The sequence below is a fragment of the Macaca nemestrina genome, chromosome 18, assembly GCF_043159975.1.
Source record: "Macaca nemestrina isolate mMacNem1 chromosome 18, mMacNem.hap1, whole genome shotgun sequence".
NCBI lineage: Eukaryota > Metazoa > Chordata > Mammalia > Primates > Cercopithecidae > Macaca > Macaca nemestrina.
In genome coordinates this window covers 2545457-2557722 of record NC_092142.1, presented here as the reverse complement: position 1 = coordinate 2557722, position 12266 = coordinate 2545457, and the positions used below count along the sequence as shown (strand labels likewise).

The 12266-nt window shown below is 52.9% G+C and overlaps 1 protein-coding gene across 9 annotated transcripts in view; it reads left to right on the top strand.

Annotated features, from left to right (window-relative positions):
* The first annotated feature begins 9042 nt into the window (after nucleotides 1–9042).
* The window catches only part of LOC105485943 (polycystin 1, transient receptor potential channel interacting), a 48496-nt gene continuing 45272 nt past the window's right edge, over nucleotides 9043–12266 (top strand). For all 9 annotated transcript variants that reach the window (XM_071083913.1, XM_071083911.1, XM_071083909.1 and 6 more), the window contains exon 1: nucleotides 9043–9616. In XM_071083913.1, coding sequence (XP_070940014.1) covers nucleotides 9396–9616 — 221 coding nt within the window. In that variant the 5' untranslated portion in view covers nucleotides 9043–9395. The remainder of the gene's footprint in view (nucleotides 9617–12266) is intronic.

The window sequence follows — 12266 nt, the reverse complement described above, 5'->3', positions numbered from 1 at the left end:
GCCTCAGCCTCCTGAGTAGCTGGGATTACAGGTGGCTGCCACCATGCCCGGCTAATTTTTGTATTTTAGTAGAGACAGGGTTTCACCTTGTTGGCCAGGCTGGTCTTGAACTGCTAACCTCAGGTGATCCACTGGCCTCGGCCTCCCAAAGTGCTGGGATTACAGGTACCCACTACCACACCTGGCTAAGTTTTTTTGTTGTTTTTTTTTTTTTTTTTTTTTTTTGAGACGGAGACTGGCTCTCACTCAGGCTGAGTGCAGTGGTGCGATCTTAGCTCACTGCAAGCCTCGCCTCCTGGGTTCAGGCCATTCTCCTGCCTCAGCCTCCCGAGTAGCTGGGACTACAGGTGCCTGCCACCACGCCCGGCTAATTTTGTGTGTGTGTATATTTTAGTAGAGACAGGGTTTCAGCATATTAACCAGGATGGTCTAAATCTCGTGACCTCGTGACTGCCCACCTCAGTCTCCCAAAGTGCTGGGATTATAGGTGTGAGCCACTGTGCCCGGCCACGCCCGGCTAATTTTTGTATTTTAGAGACAGGGTTTCACCATGTTGGCCAGGCTGGTCTTTTTTTTTTTTTTTTGAGACGGAGTCTCGCTCTGTCGCCCAGGCTGGAGTGCAGTGGCCGGATCTCAGCTCACTGCAAGCTCCGCCTCCCAGGTTTATGCCATTCTCCTGCCTCAGCCTCCCAAGTAGCTGGGACTACAGGCGCCCGCCACCTCGCCCGGCTAGTTTTTCGTATTTTTTGGTAGAGATGGGGTTTCACCGTGCTAGCCAGGATGGTCTCAATCTGCTGACCTCGTGATCCGCCCGTCTCGGCCTCCCAAAGTGCTGGGATTACAGGCGTGAGCCACCGCGCCCGGCCTGCCAGGCTGGTCTTGAACTCCTAACCTTATGTAATCCACCTGCCTCGGCCTCCCAAAGTGCTGGGATTACAGGCGTGAGCCACCACTCTGGCTTTTTTTTTTTTTTTTTTTTTGAAATGGAGTCTTACTCTGTTACCCAGACTGGAGTGCAGTGGTGCGGTTCTGACTCATTGTAGCCTTGAACTCTTGGGTTCAAGCAAACTTCACACTTCAGTCTCCCAGCTGTTTTAGTTTTTTGTAGAGATGGGGGGACTCACTATTGTCCAGGCTGGTCTTGAACTCCTGGGCTCAAGTGATCCTCCCGCCTTAGCCTCCCAAGATGTTGGGATTACTGGCGTCAGCCACCCTGCCCAGCCTTGTTTTCTAAGAGTCTAAATTAAATCACAATTACCTGATTCTTCCCCATTTGATAGAACTTGTCCACAAAAAGATCTGGATTAAGTGTCTTTTCCTGACATGGCTTTTGATACGTTTTCAATGTGTTCTTTTGTTGTTGGTCTATTTGGGTTTTTATTTTTCTCTAGAATTGGTTTTTACAGTTTGTAACATATAATCATCCCATATAGATTTCAAAAATGTAGGCAAACAATTGCACATAATTTTCTTTTTTTTTTTGAGGCGGAGTCTCGCTCTGTTGCCCAGGCTGGAGTGCAGTGGTGCGATCTCAGCTCACTGCAAGCTCTGCCTCCCGGGTTCATGCCATTCTCCTGCCTCAGCCTCCCGAGTAGCTAGGATTACAGGTGTCTGCCACCACGCCCGGCTAATTTTTTGTATTTTTAGTAGAGATGGAGTTTCACCGTGTTAGCCAGGATGGTCTCGATCTCCTGACCTCGTGATCCACCCACCTCGGCCTCCCAAAGTGCTGGGATTACAAGCATGAGCCACTGCGCCCGGCCGCACATAATTTTGTTTTTTAATTTTCTTTTTTTTTTTTTTTTTTGTTGTTTTTTTTTTGAGACTGAGTCTCGCTCTGTCGCCCAGGCTGCAGTGCAGTGACCGGATCGCAGCTCACTGCAAGCTCCGCCTCCCGGGTTTACGCCATTCTCCTGCCTCAGCCTCCCGAGTAGCTGGGACTACAGGCGCCCGCCACCTCGCCCGGCTAGTTTTTCGTATTTTCAGTAGAGACGGGGTTTCACCGTGTTAGCCAGGATGGTCTTGATCTCCTGACCTCGTGATCCACCCGTCTCGGCCTCCCAAAGTGCTGGGATTACAGGCTTGAGCCACCGCGCCCGGCCTGTTTTTTAATTTTCAACTTTTTTCATCTCTGTGAATAAAACCTTCATTGTTCATCTGAATGTCCCATATTCCCATATTTTCTTTTTCTCTCCTTTTCTCTTTCAGTCACACTTACCAGAATTTTTTTCTAGAAAAATCTTAGCAACTATATCTATTAAATAGCTCGATTTTATTCATCAATTCTACTCGTTTTTTGTTTGTTTGTTTGTTTTGTTTGTTTAGTAGAGACGGAGTTTCACCATATTAGCCAGGCTGGTTTCGAATTCCTAACCTTGTGATCCACCCGCCTTGGCCTCCCAAAGTGCTGGGATTACAGGTGTGAGCCACCACACCCAGCCCTACTCTTTCTTTTAAAATAACTAATTTCCGCTCTTTACTTTCTAATTTCCTTCCATCTTTTTTGGGGGGTTTATTTTACAGTTTTTCTAGAATGCTGAAATAAATAATTTATATATTGGCTTGCTTTTTCATGCTAATAAAAATAAGTGGTGTTAATCTGTTTCTCTCCATGTATAATTTTGCATCCCCATAGATTTTCTATGATGTGTGCTCATTACTATTCATTTCCTTTCTTTCTTTTTTTTTTTTTTTTGAGATGGAGTCTCGCTCTGTCGCCCAGGCTGGAGTGCAGTGGCATGATCTCGGCTCACTGCAACCTCCACCTCCAGGGTTCAAGTAATTCTCCTGCCTTGGCCTCCCTAGAAGCTGGGACTACAGGCAGGTGCCCCCACGCCCTGCTAATTTTTGTATTTTTAGTAGAGACAGGGCCTCACCACGTTGGCCAGGTGAGTCTTGAACTCCTGACCTCTGGTGATCTGCCTGGCTTGGCCTCCCAAAGTGCTAGGATTACAGGCATGAGCCACTCCACCCAGCCTATTCATTTATATATGCTCTAATTTTTATTTATTTATTTATTTATTTATTTATTTATTTATTTATTTTTTGAGACGGAGTCTTGCTCTGTCGCCCAGCCTGGAGTGCAGTGGCCGGATCTCAGCTCACTGCAAGCTCCGCCTCCCGGGTCCACGCCATTCTCCTGCCTCAGCCTCCCGAGTAGCTGGGACTACAGGCGCCCGCCACCACGCCCGGCTAGTTTTTTGTAATTTTTAGTAGAGACGGGGTTTCACCGGGTTAGCCAGGATGGTCTCGATCTCCTGACCTCGTGATCCGCCCGTCTCGGCCTCCCAAAGTGCTGGGATTACAGGCTTGAGCCACCGCGCCCGGCCTATTTATTTATTTTTTGAGACAGGGTCTCACTGTGTTGCCCAGGTTGGAGTGCAGTGGCACGATCTCAGCCCACTGCGACCTCCCCATCCCGGATTCAAGCGATTCTCCTGCCTCAGCCTCCTAAGTAGCTGGGATTACAGGCGTGCACCACCACACCCAGCTAATTTTTGCATTTTTAGTAGAAATGGGGTTTTTCAATGTTGGCCAGGCTGGTCTTGAACTCCTGACCTCAAGTGATCCACCCGTCTCCGCCTCCCGCAGTACTGGGATTACAGGCGTGAGCCACTGTACCCAGGCATTTATTTAGTTTATTTTTTTGGGGGGTGGGTAGACAGGATCTCTCGTGAATTGCACATTTTTTGAGTATAGAATTGGATAAGTATTGACATATCTGTACACCCATGAAACCATTGTGGGTGCACGTCAATCAAGAAAAGGTACACATCCATCACTTCCCTTTTTTCGTTTATTTATTTATTTTTTGGGACAACATCTCACCCTGTTTCCCAGGCTGGAGTGCAGTGGTGTGATCATGGCTCACTGCAGCCTCAACCTCCTGGGCTCAAGGAGTCCTCCCACCTCAACCTCCCAAGTAGCTGCGACTACAGGCGTGCGCCACCATGTCTGGCTAATTTTTCTGTTTGTTGTGCAGACGGTGGTCTCACTATGCTGCTCAGGATGGTCTCCCAGTCCTGGGTTCAAATGATCTTCCCACCTGGGACTACCACAGTGCTGGAATTACAGGCATGAGCCACTGCGCCCAGTCCATTATTTCCATCTTTACCTTTCAGTGATCTGGGCTGTCAGGGTGTCCAGCTGTCCTGTGACCCTCTTTGGGTGGTTCTTCAGGCCTCTCTACTCAGGTGGGAATCTCTGAATTAGGGTGTGCTTGTGGGAGCTTCAGTTGTGATCTGGGTTCAAGATTTGGTGCAGTGAGCAAGCGAAAGTACCCAAGAGAGCCTCTAGGGGGCGGTGGTGGTTAAGGCCACGTTCTTTTTTCTTTTCTTTTTTTTTTTTTTGAGATGTAGTCTAGCTTTGTCGCCAGGCTGGAGTGCAGTGGCACGATCTTGGCTCACTGCAAGCTCCGCCTCCCGGGTTCAAGTTATTCTCCTGCCTCAGCCTCCTGAGTAGCTGGGATTACAGGCACACACCACCACGCCCAGCTAATTTTTGTATTTTTAGTAGAGACGGGGTTTCACCACGTTGGCCAGGATGGTCTTGATCTCCTGACCTTGTGATCCGCCCGTCTCGGCCTCCGAAAGTGCTGGGATTACAGGCATGAGCCAGTGTCCGTCCAAAGGCCACGTTCTTATCTAAGCTTTTCCTCTGACCTTGCCTAACATCTGTAATGCCAACATAGTTAACAAGCCCTGTTTTATGTAGAGTACACCTTATTAACTGTGCTACTCAATGTCTCTATATCTTTACTGACTTAAAAAAATTGTCTCTTTGGTCGGGCATGGTGGTTCACGCTCGTAATCCCAGCACTTTGGAAGGCCAAGGCAGGTGGATCACTTGAAGCCAGGAGTTAGAGACCAACTTGGCCAGCCTGGCGAACCCCTGTCTCTACTAAAATTACAAAAATTAGCCATGTATGGTGGCACATGCCTGTAATCTCAGCTATTCATGAGGCTGAGGCACGAGAATCACATGAATCTGGGAGGCAGAGGTTGTGGTGAGCTAACACCACTGCACTCCAACAGCCTGGGCAACAGAGCGAGACTCTGTCTCAAAAGAAAAAAAATTGTCTCTCTCTCTCTTTTTTTTTTTTTTAGACAGGGTCTCACTCTGTCATGCAGGCTGCAGTGCAGTGGTGCAATCATGGCTTACTGCAGCCTTGACCTTCTGGGCCCAAGTGAGCCTCCCACCTCATCCTCCCAAGTAACTGGGACCACAGACGAGCTCCACTATGCCTGGCTAATTTTTCGTTTGTATTTTTTGTAGAGATGGGGTCTCTGTCTGTTCAGTCTGGCCTCAGTGATTCTCCTTCCTTGGCCTCCCAAAGTTCCGGGATTACAGGCATGAACCACTGTGCCCAGACAAAAGTTGTCTACTTGATCTGTAAACCTCAAGAGAAGGTGTGATAAACCCTCCTGCAATGTTTTTGTTTTTCAAAATCTTTGTATTTCACAGTTTAGCTTCGTAGGCTGATGTTCTTTTTTTTTTTTTTTTTTTTTTTTTTTTTTTTTTTTTTTTGAGACATAGTGTTGCTCTTGTTGCCCAGGCTGGAGTGCAATGGTGCAATCTCAGCTCATCGAAACTTCCACCTTCTGGGTTCAAGCGATTCTCCTGCCTCAGCCTCCCGAATAGCTAGGATTACAGGCGCCGCCACCATACCCCGCTAATTTTGTATTTTTAGTAGAGATGGGGTTTCTCCATGTTGGTCAGGCTAGTCTCAAACTCCTGACCTCAGGTGATCCGCCTGCCTCGGCCTCCCAAAGTGCTGGGATGACAGGCGTGAGTCAGCGCGCCTGGCCAATACTCTATTTTTGAGAGCACAACGGTTCAGAATATATTACATAGGCTATACCTGTTATTGTGTAGAAAAACAGACTCTTTACCCATTTAACACCTTTTGCCTTAGGTTTATTTTTCTGGTATCAACAGTGGCACATTTACTTTGTGTTTGCAGTTTCCTGTCTTTTTTTTTTTTTTTTGAGACAGAGTCTCACTTTGTTACCCAGGTTGGAGTGAAGTGGCACGATCTCAGCTCACTGCAACCTCCCCCTCCCGGGTTCAAGCAATTCTCCTGCCTCAGATTCCCGAGTAGCTGAGACCACAGGCGTGTGCCACCACGCCCAGCGAATTTTTGTATTTTTAGTAGAGACGGGGTTTCACCATACTGGCCAGGATGGTCTCGATTTCTTGACCTTGTGATCCACCCGTCTCGACTTCCCAAAGTGTTGGAATTACAGGCGTGAGTCACTGTGCCTGGCAATATATATATATATTTTTTTGAGATGGTGTCTCACTCTGTCGCCCAGGCTGGAGTGCAGTGGGGTGACCTCGGGTCACTGCAACCTCTGTCTCCCAGGTTCCAGCGATTGTCCTGCCTCAGCCTCCCGAGTAGCTGGGATTATAGACACCCACCAACACACCTGGCTACTTTTTGTATTTTTAGTAGAGACGGGATTTCGCCACGTTGGGCAGGCTGGTCTCCAATTCTTGGCCTCATGTGACCCGCCTGCCTTGGCCTCCCAAAGTGCTGGGATTACAGGTGTGAACCACTGCGCCTGGCCAGGTTTTCTTGTTTCTTTTCTCCTGTTCTAGTTTTCCCCTTTTAGGCTAACAATTATTAACTGTTAATAAAAACCCTTAGGTCTGTATTTTATCAAGAAACATTTCCCTAATGTCTTCCTCCATGAACCAAAGAAGATCTCTGGCACATTTTATTTGCTCTGTCTCACCACATGGTTTTTGGTTTTTTGTTCTTTGTATTTTGGGATAGAGTTTCACTCTTGTTACCCAGGCTGGAATGCCATGGCACAATCTCAGCCCACTGTAACCTCCACCTCCCGGGTTCAAGTGATTCTCCTGCCTCAGCCTCCTATCTGGGATTACAGGTGCATGTCACCACGCCCAGCTAATTTTTGTATTTTTAATGGAGACAGGATTTCACCATATTGGTCAGGCTGGTCTCCAACTTCTGACCTCGTGATCTGCCCACCTCAGCCTCCCAAAGTGCTGGGATTACAGGTGTGAGCCACCGTGCCTGGCCTAATTTTTGTACTTTTGGTAGAGACGGGGTTTCCCCATATTGGCCAGGTTGGTCTCGAACTCCTGACCTTGTGATCTGCCTGCCTTGGCCTCCCAAAGTGCTGGGATTACAGGCATGAGCCACCATGCGTGGCCCACATGGTTTTTCTTTTTTTTTTTTTTTTTTTTTTTTTTTGAGACGGAGTCCCGCTCTGTCGCCCAGGCTGGAGTGCAGTGGCCAGATCTCAGCTCACTGCAAGCTCCGCCTCCCGGGTTCACGCCCGTTCTCCTGCCTCAGCCTCCCGAGTAGCTGGGACTACAGGCGCCCGCCACCTCGCCCAGCTAGTTTTTTGTATTTTTTAGTAGAGACGGGGTTTCACCGTGTTAGCCAGGATGGTCTCGATCTCCTGACCTCGTGATCTGCCCGTTTCGGCCTCCCAAAGTGCTGGGATTACAGGCTTGAGCCACCGCGCCCGGCCCACATGGTTTTTCAAATAGTTTAGAATTTCATTTCCAGATAATTAATTTGCTTCTTTAAACCTATGTCTTTTCTATTTCAGAAATCCTTCCTAAACAATTGCATTTTACTCCACAACCACCTTCAAAGAATCATTGAGACTTGTTTAATGTGTTTTGCTCATTTGGCAGCAGTTTCTTGTGGCTGTATTTTCCCTCCACTGGAGTCTTTGAATCTTACGTCTGTCATCTGACTGCAATTAAAAGCTGGGTTTGGAATACAATCGCAGCCCTACCACCCACCTGCTGTGTGACCTGGTAAATGTCTTTTTTTTTTTTTTTGAGACGGAGTTTTGCTTTGTTGCCCAGGCTGGAGTGCAGTGGCACGACCTCGGCTCACTGCAACATCTGCCTCCCAGGTTCAAGCAATTCTACTGCCTCAGGCTCCCAAATAGCTGGGATTACAGGCACCTGCCACCATGCCCATCTGATTTTTGTGTAGAGATGGAGGTTTCACCATGTTGGCTAGGCTGGTCTCGAACTTCTGACTTTGTGATCCGCCCACCTCGGCCTCCCAAAGTGCTGGGATTACAGGCATGAGCCACTGCTCCCGGCCAGTTCTTTTTTTCTTTTTTCTTTTTTTTTTTTTTCGAGACAGGGTCTCACTCTTGTCCAGGCTCGAGTGCAGTGGCACAATCACGGCTTACTATAGCCACTGCCTCCTGGGCTCACATGCTCCTCTGGCCTTGGCCTCCTGAGTACCTGGGACTACAAGCGTGAGCCAGTTTGGCTAATTTTGGCTAATTTTTGTAGAAACGGGGTCTCATGATGTTGGCCAGGCTGGTCTCGAATTCCTGGGCTCAAGGGATCCACCTTCCTTGGCCTCCCAAAGTTCTGAGATTACAGAAGTTAGCCACTGCGCCCTGCTGGCAAATTTCTTAAACTGTCTGTGCCTCAGTGACTTCATTTAATAAAGGGAATAATTGTAGCACCTTTTTCCTAGAGCTGTGAAGATTCAATGGAATAAATAAGGCAATAAATGAATGGATGGGGAATGAAGGATGTGGGTTTCCTCCCTCTTGTCTTTCAATAAGCTCTCACCATCAACCTCCCGTTGCCTGTTGTCTCTCTTCCCCCTCTCTCCCTCTGTCTCTCTCTTAGCCGGGAAACCTGGGGTAGGGAAGCATGGAGTCAGCGGGAGCAACGGGAGGTTGCGGACACTGATTGGGGACGCCCACGGAGACAGTCCGGGAGAAGGACCGGGGTGGGGCCTGTGGCTGCTGCAGGAGGAGGAGGAGCCCGCGGCCCGGCCCACACCGGGGCAGAAGGGCGGAGCCAGGTGGCGCCCCGCCCACCGCTTCCCGCCCACGCACTTTAGCCTGCAGTGGGGCGGAGCGAGAAAATACCTTGTCCACCTCGCGCCTCTGCCGACTCTGCAGTGCGACGGGCGGAGCTTCAGGACGCCCGGCCTCCTGTTCCGCCCCACGTCGTATGCGACCCGGAGACGCGTGGGGCGGAACTTCCGGACGCCCCGCCCTGCTGCCGACCCTGCGGAGCTGAGGGTGAAGCCTTCGGATGCCCGTCCCTCATCGCTGGCCCGGTCGCGCTGAGGCGAAGGGGGCGGAGCCTGCACCCGCCCCGCCAACCTTCGCCCCGCCCGCCTCGCGCCGCGCAGGGAGGAGGAGGAGGAGCCGCAGCCGGGCCCGCACTGCAGCGCCAGCGCCCGAGCGGGCGGCCAAGCTCCTGGAGCGGCCTGTCCCCGAATCCCGAGCGGGCGTCGCTCAGCAGCCGGTCGCTCAGCAGCCCCGTCCCGCTCCGCGCCCGCCATGCCGTCCGCGGGCCCCGCCTGAGCCGCGGCCTCCGCGCGCGGGCGGGCCTGGGGACGGCGGGGCCATGCGCACGCTGCCCTGACGATGCCGCCCGCGGCGCCCGCCCGCCTGGCGCTGGTCCTGGTCCTGGGCCTGGGCCTGTGGCTCGGGGCGCTGGCGGGGGACCCCGGGCGCGGCTGCGGGCCCTGCGCGCCCCCCTGCCTCTGCGGCCCTGCGCCCGGCGCCGCCTGCCGCGTCAACTGCTCGGGCCGCGGGCTGCGGACGCTCGGTCCCGCGCTGCGCATCCCCGCGGACGCCACGGCGTTGTGAGTAGCGGGCCCAGCGGGACCCGGGAGAGGCCGCGGGGCGGGCGGGCGTGGGCGCGTTCCCTGGCCCGGTACTGGAAGCAGGACGCGGGCCAGGACGCTCCCAGGGCGAGGCTCCGGCGCGGGACGGCGGCCCTGCTAAATAAGGAACGCCTGGAGCCGCGGTTGGCACGGCCCCGGGGAGCCGAAAAACCCCGGGTCTGGAGACAGACGTCCCACCCGGGGGCTCTGCAGACGCCAGCGGGGTCGGGGCGCGGAGGCCGCACTCAGCTGAGAGGACAAACAGTCGCCAATTGGAGTGGAATTGGGATGCGGCCTGGGGCTGCGGGATACCCTGGGAGGTGGGGATGGCTGTCGGGGGCGGTAGGGAAGACTTTCAGGAGGTGTCTGGACAAGGATTTGATGGATGTGCAAGAATTGGCCTGATGCTTAGGAAGGGGCGATGAGGTGGGTCCAGAAGAAGGGGGCGTGAACGTTGTGAGCAAAGACCGTGAGGCTGGAGGCTGGCCACGGGAGGTGGGCTCGCGGGTGGGCTGGAGTCATGAAGGGCCTCAGGCGCTCTGCTGTTGGGTTCCAAGGCTATCCTGAGAACAGGGGCGAGGGGGAGGATTGCTGTGAGGGATTAAAGCCTTGTCATGTTCGCTTTCTGGACATAAAAGCAACAGGTGGCCTTCATGGAGACGCTGCCCATAGCCAGGTCTGTGCCAGGCTCCTGTTGGGGGTCGTCATGCGGAATCCTGACCCTGACCCTCTGAGGCATAGGGACTGTGGAGATTTGCATTTCACAGATGGGGAAACAGGTTTGGAGAGGTGACACGACCTGTCCCAGGTATCACAGTCGGGACAGGATCTGTCCCAGGCATTACAGTCAGGGCAGGACCTGTCCCAGGTATCACAGCCGGGATGTGCATAGCAGGGGTATGGAACTGAGGTGCTCAGGATCCAGAGTTGGGTTGAAAAGGGCACAGGGGACTAAGATAAGCAGACAGTTGTCACCAGCGCTGGGGAGAGTCTCGGGACCAGTCTGATGCCTTGTATTTCCCAGGCTCCAGGCTGCTCCCTAGGACGCTGTGTCTCCCTGGGTGCGTGCTGGAGTGCTGGATCCCTGGGGAACGTGGCACATCCCCAGACTTGCTGAACATTGGGTGGGTCCTGGCATTTGGTTTTGTAATGTTTCTGGGTCACTCCTGCCTGTGGCCACCCTTCCTTAGGGTAGCCGTGTGTCCTTGGGGCTTTGCTGGTTGGTCTCGAGGGTGGGAGAAGAATGGATTCTCCTGGACCCGTGGAGCTCGTACCTCTCTGGGCCACATTGCTCCTGCGCTCACTGACTGCTGAAGCGTGTGTCTTGCGGCCGTCTCTGTGGAGATGGCCTCCTCCTGCCTGGCAGCAGCGCCCACAGAATTGCATCAGACCTACCCACCCGTTGTTTCTGATGCTGTAGCCGAGGGCTCCTCTGTCTGCCAGTCTGGTCACTGGGGGCTCTGTCCAGGTCCTGCACCTGGGGTTCCTGCTTCCCAGCACCTGGTGGTGTCCATGTGAGCAGCCCCTCAGGAGCTGTCCAGGAGAGAAGGGCGCTGGTGGCGGCTGACCGGAGAACAAGGCCCGGGCTCTCCAGGCCCTCAGCACAGCAGTGGAGCCCCCACCCTCGCCCCTGCCTTGTGGTGTTCCCTTAAGCTCTGATCCTGGGATTTGGAGGAGGGGGACCCTGGGAGTTGGTGGCCTGTCCCAGCCTGAGCTGGCAAGATTCCAATTGCCAGGCCCCTCAACTGTGCAACAGGGTACAGGGTGACCTCATGTGGGCAGGTGGGTGCTGTTCTGTACACACCTGGAGCTGCCGCTGGGAGAGTTCTGGAAGGTGGGGCGAGGGGACCCATGGGACACTGGGGCCTTGGGAAGGATGTTAAGGCCCTGGCTGGCCCCTGAGGCGACCCTCTGTGCTGTGGAGGCTGCCCAGCCATTTTGCTGTCTATCCTGCAATCTCCTCCTCAGGGAGATGGCTGGGTTTTCCCCAGGGGAGAGGGGCCGAGCTGGGGAGGTCGAGGACACAGATCACAGCTGCTGGCAGGTGTTTAAGGGCCCAGGAGCGTTGCTATCTGGGTGTCCCCAGCAGCCTTCCTAGGGGGCTCATGCAGGTGCCTCTCTACTTGTGGCTCCCCGGCTGCTGAAGCTCAACAGGAACAGCTGTGTCCAGTCCCCGATGGAGGACAGCTGGGGCTTCTGGGGCCACAGCCTTCCTTGGGTTAATGATGATGCTGAGAGGTGGCAGCTTTTGGAAAAGATGGCGCACTGCAAAATGTGCTGCCCCGTGTGGCTGGAAGCTTCGTGGGGAGACGTGGGCAGAGCTGTGACTGACTCATGGACCACCCACCCCAGAGCCTGCCCTGCCCTCCTTGCCCCTACCCTTCTCCCTCCTGACCCATGTTTTGAACCAAATTCCTTTTCTTTATCTGCAAGCATTTTGGAGGGCATGGCAATACCGCAGACCCACCTAACACAACAAACAATTCCTTAATGCCACCAAAGGCCTGGTGTGTTCAGATTTTTGGTTTAATAGTTGGAATCAGGAGCCAAATAAGGTCCACACAGTGCAGTTAGTTGATGTCTTCTTTCTTTTTTTTTTTTTTTTGAGACATAGCCTTGCTCTGTCTCC